Source organism: Vidua chalybeata, chromosome 3 (genome assembly GCF_026979565.1).
Source record: "Vidua chalybeata isolate OUT-0048 chromosome 3, bVidCha1 merged haplotype, whole genome shotgun sequence".
NCBI classification, from domain to species: Eukaryota; Metazoa; Chordata; class Aves; order Passeriformes; family Viduidae; genus Vidua; species Vidua chalybeata.
The window spans coordinates 107561643-107581152 of record NC_071532.1 but is presented as its reverse complement, the minus strand read 5'-3'; the positions used below and the strand labels follow the sequence as shown (position 1 = coordinate 107581152).

The following is a 19510-nucleotide window of genomic DNA, read 5'->3' as shown; positions in this document are numbered from 1 at the left end:
AGATGTGAAATGGAGGAGCAGGATTCCATGCCTAAGCTAAAGGCACTCAGGCACTCCAGGGCACATGGGAGCTGTGGGAATACTGATGCGCAGCAAACTGGTGTTTCATGGAGCCCTTCCTGACCCATGTCCCTGAAAAAGAAGATCGCAAGATGCAGGACAAGAGTTTGAGATCTCTGAAACCCACCTGGAAGGCCAAGGATTACTGCTCTAAGTGACTGTTCTGGAGGTAGAGAGTGGCAGGTTGTGCATGGAGCATCAGATCTGGGGTGGGATCAGCTGAGGAAAGACACTGTCAGGGGATTCATAATCACATCTCTCTTACTTCTAATCTTTACAATGTGGTGTTGTTAATTATTAATTGGAAGAAGCACTGGGCCAAATTCTAATGGCACTGGAGTGCTATAAACCTGGAATAATTCTGCTTAAGAGTGTGGCTTTTCTCATGTGCAGTCAAGATCATAATGCTGACAGATAACAAACACAGGGGAAGGAGTCAGCAACTTTGGGCCAGATTTAGAAGCTATTATGTGAAGCCTGGGTGGATCTTTCACCAGCTGCACCAAACACATGAAGTTTCCACATTCCTCTCTGCAATGTTCCTCCAAGTGGACTTAGGTAGCTGATAAGAGCAATGCCATCAGGTGCCATCCAGGAGGAAATCTAACTGTTATAATAATATTTCAAAGGTGGAAAGTCTGATGCTTATTGGCTGATGCTCCGTGGAAGGCTCAGCAATGTGCCCTATATATTGCCAGAGAAGAGTGGGACCAGCTTCTGTTCCCACTGCAAGAATGGGCTCCAGCATCTTCCCACTCTGTCTGACACTTCTGCTGTGTTCTGTCTATGCTTCTCCAGTCTCTGTAAGTAAAACCTGATTTCTACATGCTTCTCTCAGTCCAGAGGCATCTCATACCTCATACTGGTTGTATTCCATTCTTCTCCAGGTGGGACACCTCTCCAGTGAAGCTGGTAAGTGCTGTGTGAGCTGGTTTGAATTTTGAAGCATTTCCTTCTACTTGCTGTGAGCCACCACATATGAACACTTTATGTTTTGTCTTGCAGATGCTGGAGCTGGTGAGATATTCAAAGACATTCCTCAAATCAACTTGGGTGAGTTCACACCTAAATTTTCATGAGGCCTGAAAAGTTGCGAGCATTATGCTGAATTTTCACTATTGTCAAGGAGACTTAAGGTCAGGTAGCTCATGGTAACAAGAGAATTAAAATCAAGTGAGCTCAGAATTATCTTTTTCTCTCTGTGACACCTGAATATTTCCAGGAAGAACTCTGCAGACTCAACTGCATTTTCTGCCCATCTCCATATGATTTTTATAAAGTTTTGTAAACATGGAAAACAACTTAGATGTTTATTGGTCACTGTCCCATTGTGTGACTCTTGTCACTGCCTGAGAGCAAGCAGAGCTCATCAAAGCTCTATCCATGACCATGGAAAATTGTGCCAACACAAAGGCACTGCCAAGAAGACATTGCCAATAAGTAAATATTGAGTAGAGACTAGAAACTCCTGTTACTTTTATTATTACCTGTAACTCCATGTATAGAGGCTGGTCTTTATTTATTTTCTGTAGATGCCCAAGGTCATTAACTTTGTATAAGCAGGTTCAATGTGGTTTATGAAATGAAATATATTTGAAATTCATTGACACTATCTTTGATTAAATTCCATTTCAGCTGCTGGACTGGACCTCTTTCAGGGTGACATCTTGCTCCCTGTAAGTAATTAAAAGCTTTCTGTTGCTTGTCCTAATTGTATTTTTGCTACAAATCAGCTCATCTCCCTACAGTAGATGCATCACCAGCTGTTAATTCCCTTTTCAGAAAAATCAGCGAAATGCCTTAATAAATGAGACTTACAGATGGAAGTTCCCCATTCCCTATATTCTGGGTGATGACCTAGGTAATGCAGATACTTTATTCAGATTTTATCTCCAATCCTTATTTACTCAGTCACTGTGATAAAAAATTTGCCTTTTTCAGAACTGTTTCAAATTAAACATGTTAAACTTCACTAAAAACTACTTATTGTAGTCTTGTTTATATCAAAATTATTTTTCTTTCTTCTACAGCTAACATAGCAAACCACAATTTAGTAAAATTCAATAATTTCTCTTTTCAATCATTTTTCCTTTGGTTCCACATGTGTATCTGTACATATCTTACCTCTCCAAGGTGAACAAACTGCAATGTATTAAAGGTTCTGTCCTTGTTTTCTAGACCTGAATGCCAAAGGAGTCATTCTCCAGGCATTTGAAATGTTCCGCCTGAAGTCCTGCATTGATTTCAAGCCATATGAAGGAGAAAGAACTTACATTTTCTTTAGCAAACAAGATGGGTAAGAGTAGTATCATTTTCTATTTAGTTTTGCCGCATAGAATCAGCTGGGAACTCATTCCATTTTCTAAAGGTTTGCTGTCAGCAAAGAAAAAGAGGCCACCAGGAAAACAACTCATCTTACGTTCTTAGACAAAAAGCGTGCAAGCAGCTGCTCCCTGTGCTGACTGTTATCTAGAGGATGACTTCTGAAGGTGAATCCCAGCCTCTCTGGGTTTTCATCAACTACTTCCACTTTTCCATCTAGGGTTGTTTTCCATTTTGATGAAGACCTCCATGTACAACCTTTTAACTTACCAAGAATGTGAATGTGAATAGCTAGAATTTAAGACTGGAAAGTTTTGGAAGACAGAGAAAAGAAAAAGAAAGAAAAAGAAAAGAAAAGAAAAAGAAAAAGAAAAAGAAAAGAAAAGAAAGAAAAGAAAAGAAAGAAAAGAAAAGAAAAGAAAAGAAAAGAAAAGAAAAGAAAAGAAAAGAAAAGAAAAGAAAAGAAAAGAAAAGAAAAGAAAAGAAAGAAAAGAAAAGAGAAAAAGACAGTGGAAAGACAATCTATTGTAATATTTCTATTGCTTTGGCATGACTCTAATGAATGTTCTCTCAAAATCTGAAAGGATTTTATGCACAGAGTGCATAAAATCAATTTATTCAAGTTTTCAAGAACTGAAAGGATTTATTTCCTACAGCTAAGTATGTTTTGAAAGAAAATGCAGAAAAGCACAAAAATCTTCTCACTCTGTCAGCTGTGAATATCTCTTGTTTTCCCAGAAGTTCATGTTTCTGCCTTCAGCTCTTCCTTGAGCGTCCTATGACACTTCTCTTAAAAGTTTACAAGCACCATGATTTTTGACAAGTCAGTGTTGAAGATCTCAATACTAGAAATGTACTTTCACACCTCTGGCCAAAGCAAAGCATAGTTGCTGTTAAAAAGGACCAAATGTTGCTGTTCTAAATACTCCTGGGTCTTTTCTCTAGCCCAAGTTATTGCAAAAATGCTCAGCCTGTTTTGATGAATTTACTGTTTCCATGTATGTTGTGTGTTTTATGCTTCTTGGCCAATGGCAGCTGATGCAGGACAAAACTTCTGTGGCTTTCAAAAATGCAGGGTGATCTTCTCTGACACAGAGGATAAGTAATGAAATTATAGTTTCTGGGGGTTAGTCTGCTTTCAGGCTAGAATATTTTTAGGGTATCAAGGCACATGCTCAGCATCCAAATAATGATTTATGTGGCTCCTTTCATATTTAAAACTTTTACAATCTTTCTCTAAATCCAGTGAGCAGATTGAAAAATTAAACACAGAGAAGAAAACTACTGAACAGAGAGTAAGCTCTCTGTCTTTCTCAGGTGTTGGTCCATGGTGGGGGACCTGCAGACTGGACAAAACCTCTCAATTGGGTCAAGGTGTGACTACAGAGCAATTGTGGAACATGAGATCCTGCATGCTTTAGGATTTTACCATGAGCAGTCGAGGATGGACCGGGATGACTACGTGAATATCTGGTGGGATGAAATTATTGCAGGTGGGTTTTAACGTTCAAGATAGATTTTGCAAAGTGTAGATTTATCAATATCCCATTTTCACTTCTAGATTTAAAGACCTTCCTAAGAACAGAATTTTAGAAAATTTAGAATTTCAGTGGGCCACACCTGAGACACTGTAAATTAAGAAATTTTGGTGCAACTTCTCTGGCCAAACCTGGACATTGTTTAAGGCCAGAACAGAGAGGCCCTGCTTGGAAATCAGGACTTTTATTTCCCCTTGGCTCTTGGACTGCTCTGCTCTCTTATTTTAAACTAATTACTTCCTGTCTATGAATCTGTTTCCTTTAATCATGTAATGCAAATTGTAAACTTATTTAGATGATGAGTTTTGAGGTAGTTCTTCTGTAGGCAAAGAGCCTTTCAAAATCTGAAAGGTTTTTATATTCAGATATTCAGGCTTTCCCGAAACTGAAAATATTCACTTTGCACATGAAAAAACCCTTAAAAGAATTAGATTGTATGGGAAATATGAAATAGAGCTCTGTCCTGCTCTCTCCTACCCAGGCGTGTCTGCAGGTTCTTGCCTTCAGGTTTAGTATCACCACATTCAGGAGCTTTATGAGTTTCAGAAAACTCTTCACAGTCCCCCTGATCCCTTGACAGTTTTTCCTGTTGTCCCCTGTGAGATCTGATTCTCTATTATATAACAATGATTTATTTGAAGAGAACAAAATAGAAGAGGGGGGGTTTTAAAATTTTTGATAAAAGGTGCAATTCAAGTCTCTGTAAGAAAACAGTTCCAAGCTCTTATATAATCTCAAGCCTTGAACTGAAGACCTTTGTGATTTGCAGAAGGGGAGGGCAGTTGTTAAGCAGAGAAAGTGTAATTACCCACCAGCACAGTCATGTGCTGTTTTGTCTTTGAAAAACAATGCCAAAAACTCTGAAAACATTATTTGCGACAGTAAACACTGGCAAGCACTTTTTACTTCTATACCAAAGCATGTGAAAGGGCTCACTCTCTTTGCCCTAGTGGACACCTTTCTCTAAGGACAACTTATTTCACCAAGAAACCATGAGAAACACATTTCCAAAAGCCATACCAATAGAAATATCATATCAGTATTGTAAATCTAGGGTAAAAAATATCTTTCTTTTTTCCCCAGAGATTTCTAGGGCATTATTTATTTCAAAGAAGAACAGAACCTGAAGACACCTCCAGACTGTCATATTTGTTTCCTTTTTGAGTTTCAGGGCCTCTCCTTCTCCATATGTGATCTAATACCTGGAAAATGTTTGCATCAATATTCACAGATTCTGGAATGGAGTACATTAATCCTTAAACTTAACCTTCAGGATCATTACTGTTAAACCATTCCTATTAATTCTAATCTAACCTCCTTTGTATCCCATTCTTTACAGTTCATTGCTAAATGTATTTTTTAATTTACTGAAGTCACCTGTTATAGCACAGAACTGCAATCCAAAGGCATTGCTTTGTTGTCCAAATGACAAGCACAAATCTTGCTAAGTTTTAATATTTTGTTGTGAAGTAATTGCTTTGGGGTATATAATTTGTGCCTTAGAAAACTGTATCCAAGGGGACATGGTAATGCCATTTCCTTTCCATTTTCTCTAAAAAGGAAGCACTTTTCTGTTCTTTTACCAGGCCAAGAGCACAATTTTGCAAAGTATGATGACACCTACATCACTGATCTGAACACCCCCTATGACTACGAATCATTGATGCACTATGAACCACTTTCATTTAACAAAAATGAAAGTGTCCCCACAATCACAGCAAAGATACCAGCGTTTGATGACATAATTGGACAACGTCTAGACCTCAGTGCCATTGACCTGGAAAGACTGAATCGCATGTACAACTGCAGTAAGTCAGAATTTAACCATGGCAAACAGTTTCTTTGGTTATACTTGAGCCAGCCTGGTTCACCTCCCTTATGTCTCTCAACTCACAAAAACTCTTCTCAAATGTGCTTGAATAGGTATGGGACAGGACCTGTGGTGGGCAGATAAACACAATCAGTTTATTCCCTTCTCATCCCTTTATGGCTCTTCTCACTGTCATTATTTTAGTAAAGATTCATCAAGGAAAGTCAAACCATTCACACTTTTTCTTCCATGCTGCTCCCAGAAGTTCAGACCTGTGTTTGTGTTCTGCCTGTGATGTGTGAGCAGCCTTGTTGTGCTTTTTTGAGGTGAATTCAACTGCACTTTGTCCTCTTTTACTGACATTTGGACTTAATCAGATTATTTTGCACCTGAGATTGGCTAGGTCTAGAGTCCCACACTGTCTAGGTGTTTGCTGAGCTGGTTGAAGATGTTATCACTGATCACAGTTGCTCATGGGAATTTATTGTCCCCTTGGTGCTGCCAGAAGAAGCATCACCTTGAAGGCAAACTCAGCTGAACCAGCCCAAGGTAACTGGGTGGACTTTGCTTGGACTGGAAGGACAGAGCTCAGGTTAATCAATGAGAGAACTGCTATGAAGAACAATAACCTCAGCCAAGGAATGGTTACATACACCAAGGCTGGCAAAGAGGCACCAAGACAGTCACCATCTGCCACATGGGGCTTATTAACCTTCTGCAAAGAGGTCAAAGATTGTTGTCTTTATCCAGGGAATCCCTCCAGGAATCAAATGTTTCCTCTTTTGAGTCATTGGGCTCACAGCTGCTAATGTGAGGGTTGTCTTCTTTACAGGATGGTTATACTACTGTAAACAGACCCCCCCCAAAATTAAAGAAGAAATTTTAATGAGCTAGGAGCTCACTCTGAGGTGACCATGTGTGTATTTTTTTTCAGCTTCAACTCACACCTTTTTGGACCAGTGTTCTTTTGAGCTTGAAAACATCTGTGGTATGATCCAGGGCACCAAGCATGACCAAGACTGGATCCACCAACAGGGCAGTGTGACAGGGCAGGAGGACCACACACTTTCTGGGCATTGTAGAGGTAAAAGAAAGGAACAAACACTTTCTGAGCTGGGTTTTCTCCAGGGTTGACTACAATGATGGGTTTAGAGAAGTTGGTAAAGACTCTAGACAGTTGGTAAAGACTCTTCCTACTTTTACTAAACTTTTTCAATATAGTGGAATGTTATCCACACCAGCAAGATCGAAAGGGACAAAGAACAATCTGAACTAGAGGTCTTTTAAATATAACCTGGAAAACAATTTACTGCAACTTCCAAAGTCTGTGTAAGAGTTATATTACCTCATGATAAGAATCAAACAGCACTTTTAGCCACTCATAAATGTTGTGTTTGCAATGCAAATGGGAAGGTACACTTGTGGAATTCTAGTTCTGGAAGTAGAAGAAAGTCGCAAATATTTTATGATAGGAGTTCAGGGATAATTCTTATTTCGATGTGGTAATTTCACCATTTTTCAAAGGAAGGCATTCTTAAATATAGAGCAGTGAGTCCCAGTCCCAGTCACAAGGTGCTAGTTTACAGCTGAGAATAAAGATTAAATCCCAACAGGCAGTTCTGAAAAGCAAGATCCTAATTTGTCATTATCTAGACAGGGTAAACTACTACGCAATTCCAAGATAAAAGTGACTTCTGTGGTAAATTTTGCCTCAGTAGAGGGGGAAGGACTCCTGACTTAAAGCACATTCACTTGCACTTTGTTACTCTTTGGCTTGCTGCACTCAAGAGTAGTTTATTCCCCTCAAGTGACCAACCAATTGGAAATAACAGATGTTGTTAATAACCTTTATAATTGTTGTTGTTAACAACCTTTTATAATGCTGGTAGCCATTGATCAGGCCCAAGAATATAACTCAAGAAAACCACCTGGTATTTTCTAGAAACACATACTTCTAACCCTCAGCTGATTCTTAATTCTTTCTCTCCTCTTTCTCATCCCGTACAGTAAAATTGTAACTGAAAAAGATAATGTAACTGAGTTTTTATAACATAAAATCCAATGCCTGAACTGGGCACTTAATGTGCACTTAGGTTTTAACATCCAGTGACTCAGTACAAAATAAGTATCAATGGTTTTTTAAGAGTTAATGGAGGGGGTGGATGCCTCTGAGGATCTCCAGAGTGTAGAAATGAATTGCATGACTAGGGAGCGTCTCTCCTTTTGGCACCTCCAAAGGGTCATTGATTCCATCAGGAATTTCTGACATTTTTGAGAACTGGTTCTGCAATCATTTTAAGTGGGGGAAAATTCTAAGTTTCTAATATAGATGGATCCTATTTTCCCCAGATAATTTCTATATTCTGTTTTTTTTTTAACTTACTGCCAGCTAAACTGAAGGAGGGAAAGTACAGCTTAACATTTAGGGAGTCTGCTGAAATCTGCCAAGGCCATATTGTAACGGCCATAGGTATTTAATGTTGCCTTTATTTTACTTTCTTATCAAAAAGGAGGTAGATTATAGATAATTTGGGGGTTTGTTACTATAATAATTGCAATGACAGGCTCACAGCCCTGCTTCTCACTTAGAGCAAGAGTGATCATAGTTGGATTTAATACACTTTAAAATAAGTTTAACTGATGGTCAAGTGTCATACATTGCATAGAACAATCTCTAGCAAGGTTTTTGTGGATATGAGTTCAAAACATAGCTACCATGTGGAAGGGAATGAAGATAATTCCTCTGACTGATTAGAGAGAACCTGATAAGCAGCTCAAGACCGTTCACTAACCCTGCAGGAAGCTGCACTGCCTTTATGCAGCTGCAGGAATAACTGTTGGAACAAGATGATCGTCAGATTCTTTCCAGCCCAAACCATCCTGTGATTCTAAGATATGTTATCTTGGACAAGAGTCCATTGGAACTTTCAGACAACATCTAAAAAAAAAAAAAAATTAACTTATTAATTTAATCATTGACTAAATTGAATAACTAAAAAGCAATACAATACAGATAAGACATGACAACTTCGTGTAATACCAAGATATGATAGGTGTGCAAATGGTGAATCCTTGTAAATATGAGGATAAAAGTAGACACTTCAAAATTAAAGAAAAGAACACTTCAAAAATGTTAATGGGAAATAGAGGAGCAGGAATTTTTAAGTAATTTTCTTATGGTGAGTCATTGAGTTTTGAAGTGTTTGGGCAAGCTGTAAAAAAAGACCTTCTGCATGTTCAAGATCAGGACAGTGCTTTGTGTCCAAGCCCTGTTTATTATCTTTATTGCTGATAAGAAATTATCTTACTCTTTACAAGGTAATATAGCACATGACCTCTAAGATCTCATTTTTAGATTATCTTCAGTATAAATCAAGTAAAAAAATGTATCTACTAATTGCTTATGGTCAACACTGAATTCTCTGCCTCATGTATCTCTGACATTCCTGAGGAATCCAAATTCCAATTAGACCAACAAATGTAAAACTGACATGAGCTGACAACAGTGAGTTCCATATATATGCTGAACTACTACTCCTGTTCTTATCCCAGTCTGTCTTGGATGGTTGTCACATGTCATTTCCTTTATTGCTCATGTTCTTCTGTTTACTAAAAGAGTGCAGATGAAATGATGAATTTACACCATGCAGCTTTGCAGGAAATGTGTAAACAGGCAGTGACAGACTACCCTTTCTTCCCAGATGCTGGCTACTTCATGTACTTCAACACCAACTCTGGCCAGGCAGATGAGGTGGCAATCCTAGAGTCCCGAATCCTTTATCCAAAGAGAACTCAGCAGTGCCTCCAGTTCTTCTATAGGACCACAGGAAGCCCTTCTGACAAGCTGATCATCTGGCTTAAAGAGGATGATGGCACTGGAAACATTCGTAAGATGAGGAAAATTCAAACCTTTCAAGGTAATTCTGGAAATAAGATGAATATTTGAGTAGAGAGGAGGAGTTGTCTTACTCTGCCCATGAACACAGAAGACTAGCTCAGAAACCAAAAGATTTTCCCGAAGTTATCAGAATATCTTGCAATACAGCTAAGAATTTTGGTATTACATGAACACATTTAGCAGAGAAGCTGTGGGTTGTCATAATGTAATTTTGGTGCTTCACAGCAGAAGTCACAACATTCCTAATATTATGTTGCACTCAGTGATTGAGAGGGACCCCAGACCATGCTGGAGACCAACTGACTGTGTCTCCAGTGGCTGCTATATGATCTAGGAGTACGCTGTTCAGGTGCAAAATACCTGTGCTCCTCTGCAGTCAATAAGAACCCTAGACTGATTTTTAGATAGTTGGAAATATAAAAGCATATGCAGTTTTGGAAATGTGAACTGGATTCCCATTTTGGGTGATTTGCTAAATAGGACAAACTCAGCCACTGCAGCTCCATGTGATTTATGTTGTCAAAACACAAGACCTGCCTACATCAAGCTGCAGCATTTTGCAGTGAGGGATAAATCCATGAAAAAGTTTCAGGAACACATTGGTTCCCATCCTCTTGTTTAATCTTAGCCCTTAGGCTGTTGTCCTTTGTACTGGAGGCTGTCATTCCCTAACATGTGAAGAATTCCTTGTACAACATGTCCAAAGCATTTAGATGACAAAACAATGTGGATATATTATAGTCACAATATCAACTTAAGATCTCTGTCCTTCAGGACTCTGTGAGGGGTCCAGTTGTCTAAAAGTGCAGCTGGGATGGATGGGTAGGGGCAAGTTGCTTCATAATATCTCTAATCCCACTGATGGCAATGTTTTTCTTTCCTTTTACCAAAGCGGACAGTGACTCCAGCTGGAAAATTGCCCACGTAACCCTCAACGCTCAGAAGAAGTTCCGTTACCTCTTCCAAGGACTGAAGGGCACCCCCAGCTCTTCATCAGGTGGGATTGCTATTGATGATGTGACTCTGACAGAGACCCCCTGTCCCACAGCTGTGTGGGTCGTTCGCAACTTCAGCAAAATCCTTGAGAACTCATCCATCAGCGTTGTTGAAAGCCCCCGCTTTTACAGCCCTGAGGGTTATGGATTTGGCATCAGCGTGTTGCCCAACTACCGAAACAGCAGCTACGCTCAGATTGCCTTCCACCTGTGCAGTGGAGAGAACGATGCAGTTCTGGAGTGGCCGGCTCTGAACCGCCAGGTCACACTCACAGTGCTGGACCAGGACCCTGACGTCCTGAAAAGGATGTCCTCGAGCAAAAGCTTCACCACAAGCAAAGACCATGTTAACTCAGGTAAGCAGTGCCTGCCTGGAGGAATGTAGACAAGGACAGCCGAGGAATCTGAGTAAGAGGACTGAGTGTAGGACACAGAGCTGAGAAATTTTGGCCATATTTCCCGATTTGGGACATTTTTCTGTGCACATCTTCCCTGTGTGTGACTCAGAATTCCTGCCTGTGGAAGACTGTATAACAGTCAAGCTCTAGAGTCAAGGGCTTGACTCTAAAGATAGAGTTTTCCCAAGAGCTGGCAATTCCCATTCTGCCTGTGGTTTGTCCATTGTGATAGGTGACATATTACCACAGGTTGATGGAATGCCAGTAGGGTGCAGTATTCTGTCACTAAACAATAATTTAAGTTAAAACTGCATTTTGGAGGATCAGGCAACTTCAACACACTCAGTGAACCTCAGCCTACACGGTCTGAATACACAACATTCACCCTTTCTCATGGATGTGCTAATTCAGAATTATTCAGCCTGGAGAATAGAAGGCTGAACAATCAGGGGAACTTTATTGTGGCCTTCTAGTACTTGAAGGGAGCTTGCAAGAAAAAAGAGAGAGACTATTTACAAAAGCACAGAGTGCCAGGACAAAAGGGAATTGTCTTCAAACTGAAAGCAGATTTAGATTGGATATTAGGAAGAAATTCTCTACTGTGAGGATGGTGGGGCACTGGAACAGGCTGACCAGAAAAGCTGTGGATGCCCCATCTCTGTAAGAACTCAAGGCCAGGTTGGATGGGGCTTGGAGCAACCTGTTTTAGTGGAAGGTGTCCCTGCCCATGGCAGGGTGTTGGAATGAGATGATCTTTTAGGTACCTTCCAATCCAAACTTTTCTGTGATTCTATGATTGAAATAAGAATAATAGGACAAAACTGAGTTTGGTACAGAAAAAAATACTACACATGAATCTTCATCCCTTTTCTACTTTTTTTCCAGTGGAATTTAAGTACATACTTTTTCAGTAGGAGCTTTTAAACCCTAAATATGAATATGTTTAACAAAAATATAGTAATGACAAAACTCAGCTAAATTCTAAACCATAGGTACCTACAAACTGGTCTGGGAGTGTCCTTCCTCTGTCCAATTTCTGTCTGTTTAGTTCTCAGTGAAAGAGGAGTCTCACATAGACTAAGAATCCTCATGCAGACCTAACCTGAAGTTCACCTGACACCTTTAGTTTGTCAGTCCTCTGGGATTTATTTGGGAATTTCAGGCCTGAACTTCATTTTATAGCATAAATCCCCTGTAACACAGTAATGCAGGAAAAAGTCATGTCATACTTCGTGCTGTACAACTTTGTGGTTCTCATTTTCTCTTTGCAGAAGATGGAACTATAATATGGGATAAACCGTCAATTGCTGGAAGGTTTGATGAGTCGTGCAATTGCAACAGAAGTGTAGCCCGGGGGTGGAGTAACTTCATATCTCACAGCCAGCTGAGACGGAGAAGCTTCCTGAAGAATGATGACCTTATTATTTTTGCAGAATTTAACGGTAAGGACCCCTTTCCTGATTCTCCTTACAAAATAGATGATTCTTTCAATTTTCATACGTTCAAATAATTCTTGACACCTGTCTCCAAGATCTCTTCTAATGGGGAGCAACTTTAAAAAGCATTTCTGTGTCCTAGTGTCAAGTGGGTGAGGTTGACTAAAGTGATTGTGAGTTAAGAGGGATCTAAATGGCAGTGGGTTTTGAAATGTGAACTTCTTGGACACCTTTAAGCACCCTGATCAGAAGCTATGTCCATTTCTAAGCACCAAACATACTAAAGGCCATCCCTACTGTGTTCATTTCCAAATAGAACAGCCTCATAGAATATCACAGATTTACCTAACTAGTTTCTGCAATTTCAGTATTATTTTCTATCTTGTGCTTTAAATATACAGAACTTGGTGGTACAGCAAGAGCTCTGTAAAGGGAAAATGGATAAGGAGCACCCTCTGGTCCAGAAAGCACCCTGTGAGCCCCTGATGTAAGGCATACTACTTATAGCATCATTCACTGATTCTGATATCTTTCTCCTTTTTTAAAAGATATAATTCACCTCAATAACACTGAAGTTCCTGTGGAACCTGTGCAATCTGCCCTCACGGAAGGCCTTCTTCTTGAAAGGCAGAAGAGAGAAGCCCAGGACATGGAGCTCATCCAAGACCAGCTGCCTTATCTGCCAGACCCGTGTGACCCAAACCCTTGTCAGAATGATGGAGTCTGTGTGAATGTGAAAGGAAAAGCAAGCTGCAGGTACCCCAGACCTCCTCCCTCCTTGTCCTCGCTTTCTTCTGCAAGTGATGCAGCTAAGAAGTATTCAGAGCTACAGACCTCAGAGGTCTAAGCCACCAAGTCTTCAAGGAATAGTAGAAACAAAATACTTTACCACAATTGCTAGCTGCTAGTTCCCAGCAGCCAGGAGGGCAGGTTTCTTTGCATAAAGCAGAGAAGCCCCATTCTGTGGTGCTTCCAGGGTGTGTAAATAGCCTCCTACACAAGGTAGGAATGTTGTGACGTGAGCCCCTCCAATGGGAACTGCTCATCTGGGATAGCGACTGTGAGGACCTTGGGGTGAGGGCATGATAAGGTTCCTGATCCACTGAATCTGTGCTTTGTTATCCTAGATGCCCATCAGGACAAGCCTTCTTCTTCACCGGGGAGAGGTGTCAGTCAAGGCAGGTCCATGGGAACATCCTGGGAATGTTGACTGGTGGAATTGCTGGAACCATTGTCTTAACTATCGTCCTCATTTCCATGATGGCTAGAAGATAAAAAACTGCAGGGGGCACAAATTTCAACCTGGTTCATAAGACACCCATTTTCAGTGAAAAATGATGAATGTAACTTGGAGAAAACCAGTCATTATATGGATGAAAAGCTCTACCAACAGCTTGGCAACAATCTGTTTTTTTTCTGAGGGATGTGGCAGTTAAAGTGTGTCTGATGAAAATTCATACACTCCCTTTCTTGTGTGTATTTTGAAAATTTTGTTTCTTCATCCCATAGCAAGCAGAAGTGTTGAGAGCCTATGCATTTACTCTCAGCCAAGGTTCAAACTTAGATTAAATAACTGGTTGAACCTCTCAAAACACTGTTAAAAATCACACCAAAACACCTGTATTAAGATTCTGGAAATGTTCCTACAAAAATTGCTCAAGAATTCTAAAGGGTACATATACTTATGTAGATCAGTACATCATCACTCACTTTCCCTGGAGCTGTGCTGGTGTACTTACACTAATTAGCTATTGTGGTGGTGCGTGGCTACGCAAAAGGAGCAGACAAGCTTTGTGAATCAGAAGTTGGAGTTTTTGTTTCATAAATCTGAAGTTGGAGTTTCTATTCTGTATTTTTTTGTGTATTCACCCATCCCTCTGAAGCTATTCCCACTGGATTTCACCTGTGATGTATTTAGACTGGACTCTGTTTCTATTGGATTTACCTTATCTCTTATATTCCCTATAAAAGCTGTAACCCAACCCCCTCCCACCGTCACTTGTTCGTGCGGCGTTTGAGCAAATACAACCTACTCTGGACGACACACAAGTGTCCAATCTCTTGAGTCTCTTTATCTCGGTCTTAGTCGCGCTGGCAAAACCATTCTGTCCGTATCGGAACAACGAACAACAAGGTGGTTGTTGCTCACACACACGGCCGCTCCTGGAAGCCGCTGGTCGGCACCCGGGAAACAGAAGCCGTGTGGAAACAGGAACCAAAAAGAAGCAACAAGCTATTACACAGAATTCATAAACTCTTGCCCATACCACCTTGTCCATACCAAGCCATCACAAGTGCTTCTAACTGTAGAGAACAGCTTCTCATGCTGATTCACCCCAAAGTTCCAGGAACAGTTTCACCATTGGCAAACACAGGCCTGGTTCCCTGACAATGAAACAGAACTGTATCTGACAATCAAACATCTGGCTGCAGTATTTGATATTGACCTCAAATCTAAATCTTCATGATTCTACCATATTGTACATTAAATTTTGCAACATTTGTGTGTATTTTAAATACTTTTCAGGTACTTCTCAAGACAGGAGTCCTGCCTTTAAAGGTGTACAGGCTTGAAATAAATGGTTCCACAAATGTAGTATTAGAGCAATAATTTATATAAAACCATTCATCCTGCCTGGCACATGATGATTTATATTCAATATAGAGCTTATTCTCTGAGTCCTTCAAGTGTGTTTCTCCTCTGAGAAGACCCAAACATACAGACTTTACACAAGGCACTCCTTCCTTGCATTCTTTACATTACTATGCATTAAATAAATGCAGTCCCCTCTGTGGCAGAGGGCAGCAACCATCTCTGTATTACCACATTACATATCAAGGGAAAAAAATATTGTTAAGGGCATAAAGCTTCCTTTTCTTCAAAAAAAGTGCCACATGGAGCTTTCAGTCTTTCCATCTGAAAGAAGACCATGCAGGAATCATCACAGTCTTCATTTTATGTAAGTCAAAAGTGAAGATCTGAAATGGGCCTTCTCAGCTGGAAATTTTTAGTTCCAGAAAGTCTTAAATAGAAAGTGGAAACCACTACGGCCTTTCCAGACTCTAATACAAGGGCAGGAGAGAAGCTGTGAGGTATTTGTGTATCTACACAGGCCTTTGGAATCATTTGGAGAGTTGATTGGGGAAATACTAAATCCACTGGACAACAACTGTGTGAAGCACTGCAGTTCATGTCTCAGTATTGCATAGTGCTAAGCACCCACTTAAAGGCTTAGAATTCTTCACTCCCAATATCCTTTCTTGCACATGAAGGCCTTCAAATCCTTGTCATTTCTTCTGGGATTGGCAGACCTTGTAAAATTCCACGTCTCTCTGCTTCCCTGCCTTACACATTAACCAGAAATGATTATTCCAGAAGAATTCACCAAGGCACAATTTAGTCAAAATGAAGCAGTCTACTCCCTGGTGACTCCCAGGTACTTTTTGTGTGTGTCTTGGAAGAGGTCCTTTCAGAGTTACATGATTTAGCATTGGCAGTTGCTTCAGTTAAGCAAGGAATATGCCTTGGAAGTATTTTCAGTGGAAGAGGTGGATGGCTCTGAAGAAGATACTCTGTATTTGCCTGCAAAACAAAGCACAGGGGTTAGACAAGGACAGAGAGCCTGGGACGCTGTCACTGCAAAATAAGGACAGTGACAGCTGTGCTGGTGGCCGAGGTGGCTCTGCCTTGCCCTGCAGCCCTGGCACTACCTGGATTACAGCAATACCACAGAACTCACTGTGTTTGTGACACAGCCAGGACGTGCCAGCTTGAATTGCTGACCATGTCACAGGGCAATGATTTTCTCACACAAATGGAGGCACTCAGTGCTTCTCCTGGAGCACGGGGACACATCCAGAACACAACACATCCACAGGCTCCTGAGATGAACTCCAGTCCCTCCCTCTTATGGCCACAAGGCTCTAAACTAATACCCAAGTGTCATTGTTCTCTGAACAATGTGTGAATACAAAAATCGGACACTTAGAAATTAAATGTTATTTCCAGAAATGCTTTTTGCAAGATGAAGCCATAACTAAAATGGTGATGTCCACAAAATGACAGCCAGAGAACGTTTGAAGAAGTACAGTTCCAAGGTGTCAGAGTACATGAATAATGGACGAACTGTGCTCTCATTAAGCTCAAAACAAAGGTCACTTAGTGAGGATTAGAATTGGTGAAACATCCAATAATTGTTTTAAAGGTAGACAATTTAAGTGCTAGCATTATGCTACAATTGACTTCTTGCAGTTCCTTTGCATTAGAAGGTTAAAAACCATCTATGGATGCATGGAGAGACAAATAGATTAATGGATATCAAGGCAGACAGACCTTGAGAGCAAGAATGAAAGCCAAATCCTGTTTGTGCTTCAGTAAGGGAGATCTGTTGTCACATACCTGTTTTCCCACATAAGTTGTTAAAGGTTCTTGAAAATGGGTAGCTCATAGCAAGCATCGGTGTCACCAGGATCAGGGAGGATGACTGAAAGAGAGAAAATTGCTTTTTGTCAAATGAATTTTTTTGTAGCCCCATTTTAGGGAGAGAATAAAAGGTTCCAACAAACTGTTTCAGTAGTGTGAACAAACAATCCACAGAAGGTAAAGCAAGATATTTGTGAGGTATCAAGTTCACACATTTGCATGTTTATGGTGGTGATGGAGGAGATCAACTTTAAAAGAAACTACAGGACACAAACTGCTTGTCTCTAAGTCTTGGCTAGGGGGGAAGGCTTAGGCTCCAGAGTCTGTCCTAACAGGCAATATGGGATCCTGTTCTCTTATCTGTGCCAGTATGGCCATTAAGGTAGCCACAAAAGCTAAGATTTATGTGAATGGGGATTGTTCTTGACAGCCAAGAGCCTGAGATAATCCGAGGCAAATTTGATTTGACACACTAGAGGGCATTGGAACACAACTCTCTGCAGTCCAGATACGAAGGAAGGAAGGAAATTTTGCTGCTAAAATTAAGTTTCTTTTTTGGTTCTGGAGTGGTTTGAGAACTTAACGGAATTCCTCCAAGTATGTATTTTAAAAAGATATGAAAAGCACATCTTTTTCTGTTCAGTCCTTCTTCATTATTTAATTGTACTTTGGTGGGGGAAATTAGGCAGTGTTGTGTATTGTCACCTTTATCATAAGGTGGTAGAGAAAGAAGGTAAATGAATCACATATAAAACGCTTAATCAAAGACTTTGATATTGCTTTATTTGCTCATTCTCAGACCTCAACAGGCTGGAGAAATGGAATGACAGGAATCTTATGAAGTTCAGCAAAGGGAAGTTCGAAGTCCTCCTGTTCCTGGGAAGGAACAAATTCAATGCCAGGACATACTCAGGGCTGTCTGATTAGGACAGAGTAAAGACAGAGCCAGACTTTTCTCCTTGGTGCCCAGTGGAAGGACAAGAGGCTTTGAGAACAAATAGAAATACAGGAAATCCCACTTAAGATGAAACTCTTTCATGGTGAGGGTGGTCAAACACAGGAAAAGGCTGCACATAGAGCTTGTGGTGTCTCCATCCTTGGAGCTACTCAAACCCAACTGGACACAGCTCTGAGCTGACCATGCTCTGATGGGAGTGTTTTGCAAGATGATCCCTGAGGGTACTTTCCAATTCCATCAATTCCTGTGGTAACTGGGGTGATTTGATCCAATGCTGCTCTTCTGAACTGACAGTTCAACCTTAATGGACTCCTTAAATCCTTTGAGCCTGTGTTCTCATCTTCTTAATTATCCTTGCTTTTAAGTTGGCTTCCTAGTTCTTTAGTAATACCTGTACAGGCTCTTCTGAATAAACCCTGTTCAGATACCAATATAAAATCAAGGTTTATTGTCATACAAGGGTGATGCCAGCACCATTGGCAGCTCAGAAACAGGGGGAGGTGGGTGTTGGAACTAGATGATCTTGAAGGTCTCTTTCAACCCAAACCATTCTAAGTTTCTTACACATCCTGTCATTTTTTGTTAAGGTGTTATAAATGCACAAGTGTAAGTTGAAACAATAATTCTCCAAGAAGTCCCCCTTGCAGTTCTCTCAGGTTGTGAATAAATACTAGTGCCAAAAAAAAATTCTGTTTTCTAACTAAAAGTTTCAGCTACATTTTCTAGTTTCTTTCTTGTGGAATTTAAAGCAAATGTCCACTAACAGCCTTCTCATTTTTTACCAATTATAGTGAAAATAATGAACTTTTAAAAAGGGGATATAATCATATTTATGTTGTTAGTGTCCTCTCTGACTTGTTCTAATACATAATCCAGAATTTAAAGTGCAGTGGACAACGTTAGACTACTCAGCAGTAACTGAAATACATTTTTAAGTCAAGATTCTTACCTTTGATTGCTGTGAACTCCATTTGGATGATGAATTCCTCTTCAACAGGGCTTCTTGTATCTATTTGTTAAAAAAAATCAATCAGTAAATACAGGAATTCTGTTCAAATTCCAACGGTATTTGGACATAATGTAAGAAATAGTTGGAATCCTTACCTTCTTATCCCAGAGAGTCCCAAACACCAAAATGAATAATCCCTACAAGACAGATAATTACATGCATTTTGATGACACCAATCTTTAATTGCAATATATAATGAGTATCTCCAACATTGTTCATGATACTATTTAAACTTTGAACTCTTTGATAAAGGGCATTTTTCTAACTGCATATCACATAGTGGGCTGCTCATTTGGCAGTTCCCTAGGCCTAGTCTATTTAAATTCTGTGTTGATCTGGTCTACAAACTGACACAGATAATTTGGTAGCACTAAATGTATTTGGAAGAAGGAGTGTGTGTGTATGGAAGACATATCCTACCTATGCTCTCCTGGCAAACTAGTAGGTTCCAAGAAAAAGGCCAGTGAGTTTAGTTTGAAGAAAACAGTTTTGATGCCATTCTTAACAATGGCAAATCTTAAGAATTCTCTTTAAAGAGAGAATAGACATAACAATATTGTCCTTAAGAAATCTCCTTGTATTAGGATCCTACTGGTCATCTAAATGTGCTGCAAAAGTCATACTGACTGAAAACTCTCAATTGTGTATTTTTGTCAGTTCTTC

At 40.0% G+C, this 19510-nt stretch overlaps 2 protein-coding genes across 8 annotated transcripts in view; one reads left to right on the top strand and one right to left on the bottom strand.

Moving 5' to 3' along the window:
• Positions 1 to 794: 794 nt before the first annotated feature.
• Positions 795 to 13810, top strand: MEP1A (meprin A subunit alpha). The gene is made up of 14 exons (XM_053938132.1): positions 795 to 863; positions 948 to 972; positions 1066 to 1113; positions 1696 to 1736; positions 1843 to 1921; positions 2239 to 2356; positions 3700 to 3875; positions 5507 to 5728; positions 6665 to 6814; positions 9432 to 9647; positions 10521 to 10979; positions 12293 to 12463; positions 13006 to 13213; positions 13585 to 13810. Exons 1-14 carry the CDS (start codon positions 795 to 797, stop codon positions 13730 to 13732), a joined length of 2130 nt encoding a protein of 709 aa, XP_053794107.1. The 3' UTR covers positions 13733 to 13810.
• A 1241-nt stretch (positions 13811 to 15051) lies between these two features.
• The window catches only part of ADGRF5 (adhesion G protein-coupled receptor F5), a 40451-nt gene continuing 35992 nt past the window's right edge, over positions 15052 to 19510 (bottom strand). For 6 of the 7 annotated variants that reach the window (XM_053938125.1, XM_053938128.1, XM_053938126.1 and 3 more), the window contains 4 exons: positions 18943 to 18984; positions 18788 to 18847; positions 16857 to 16941; positions 15052 to 16040 (listed from right to left, as the gene is read on the bottom strand). In XM_053938125.1, coding sequence (XP_053794100.1) covers positions 15961 to 16040; positions 16857 to 16941; positions 18788 to 18847; positions 18943 to 18984 — 267 coding nt within the window. In that variant the 3' untranslated portion in view covers positions 15052 to 15960. Of the gene's footprint in view, positions 16041 to 16856; positions 16942 to 17641; positions 18255 to 18787; positions 18848 to 18942; positions 18985 to 19510 lie in introns of those variants that run through there. The other variant, XM_053938130.1, reaches the window with a different exon arrangement.

Coding starts and splice junctions, on each gene's coding strand:
- MEP1A (XM_053938132.1), top strand. CDS start 795: ATGGGCTCCAGCATCTTCCCACTCTGTCTGACACTTCTGCTGTGTTCT. Junction 973..1,065: donor ACACCTCTCCAGTGAAGCTG/GTAAGTGCTGTG, acceptor TTTGTCTTGCAG/ATGCTGGAGCTGGTGAGATA. Junction 6,815..9,431: donor ACTTTCTGGGCATTGTAGAG/GTAAAAGAAAGG, acceptor CTTTCTTCCCAG/ATGCTGGCTACTTCATGTAC.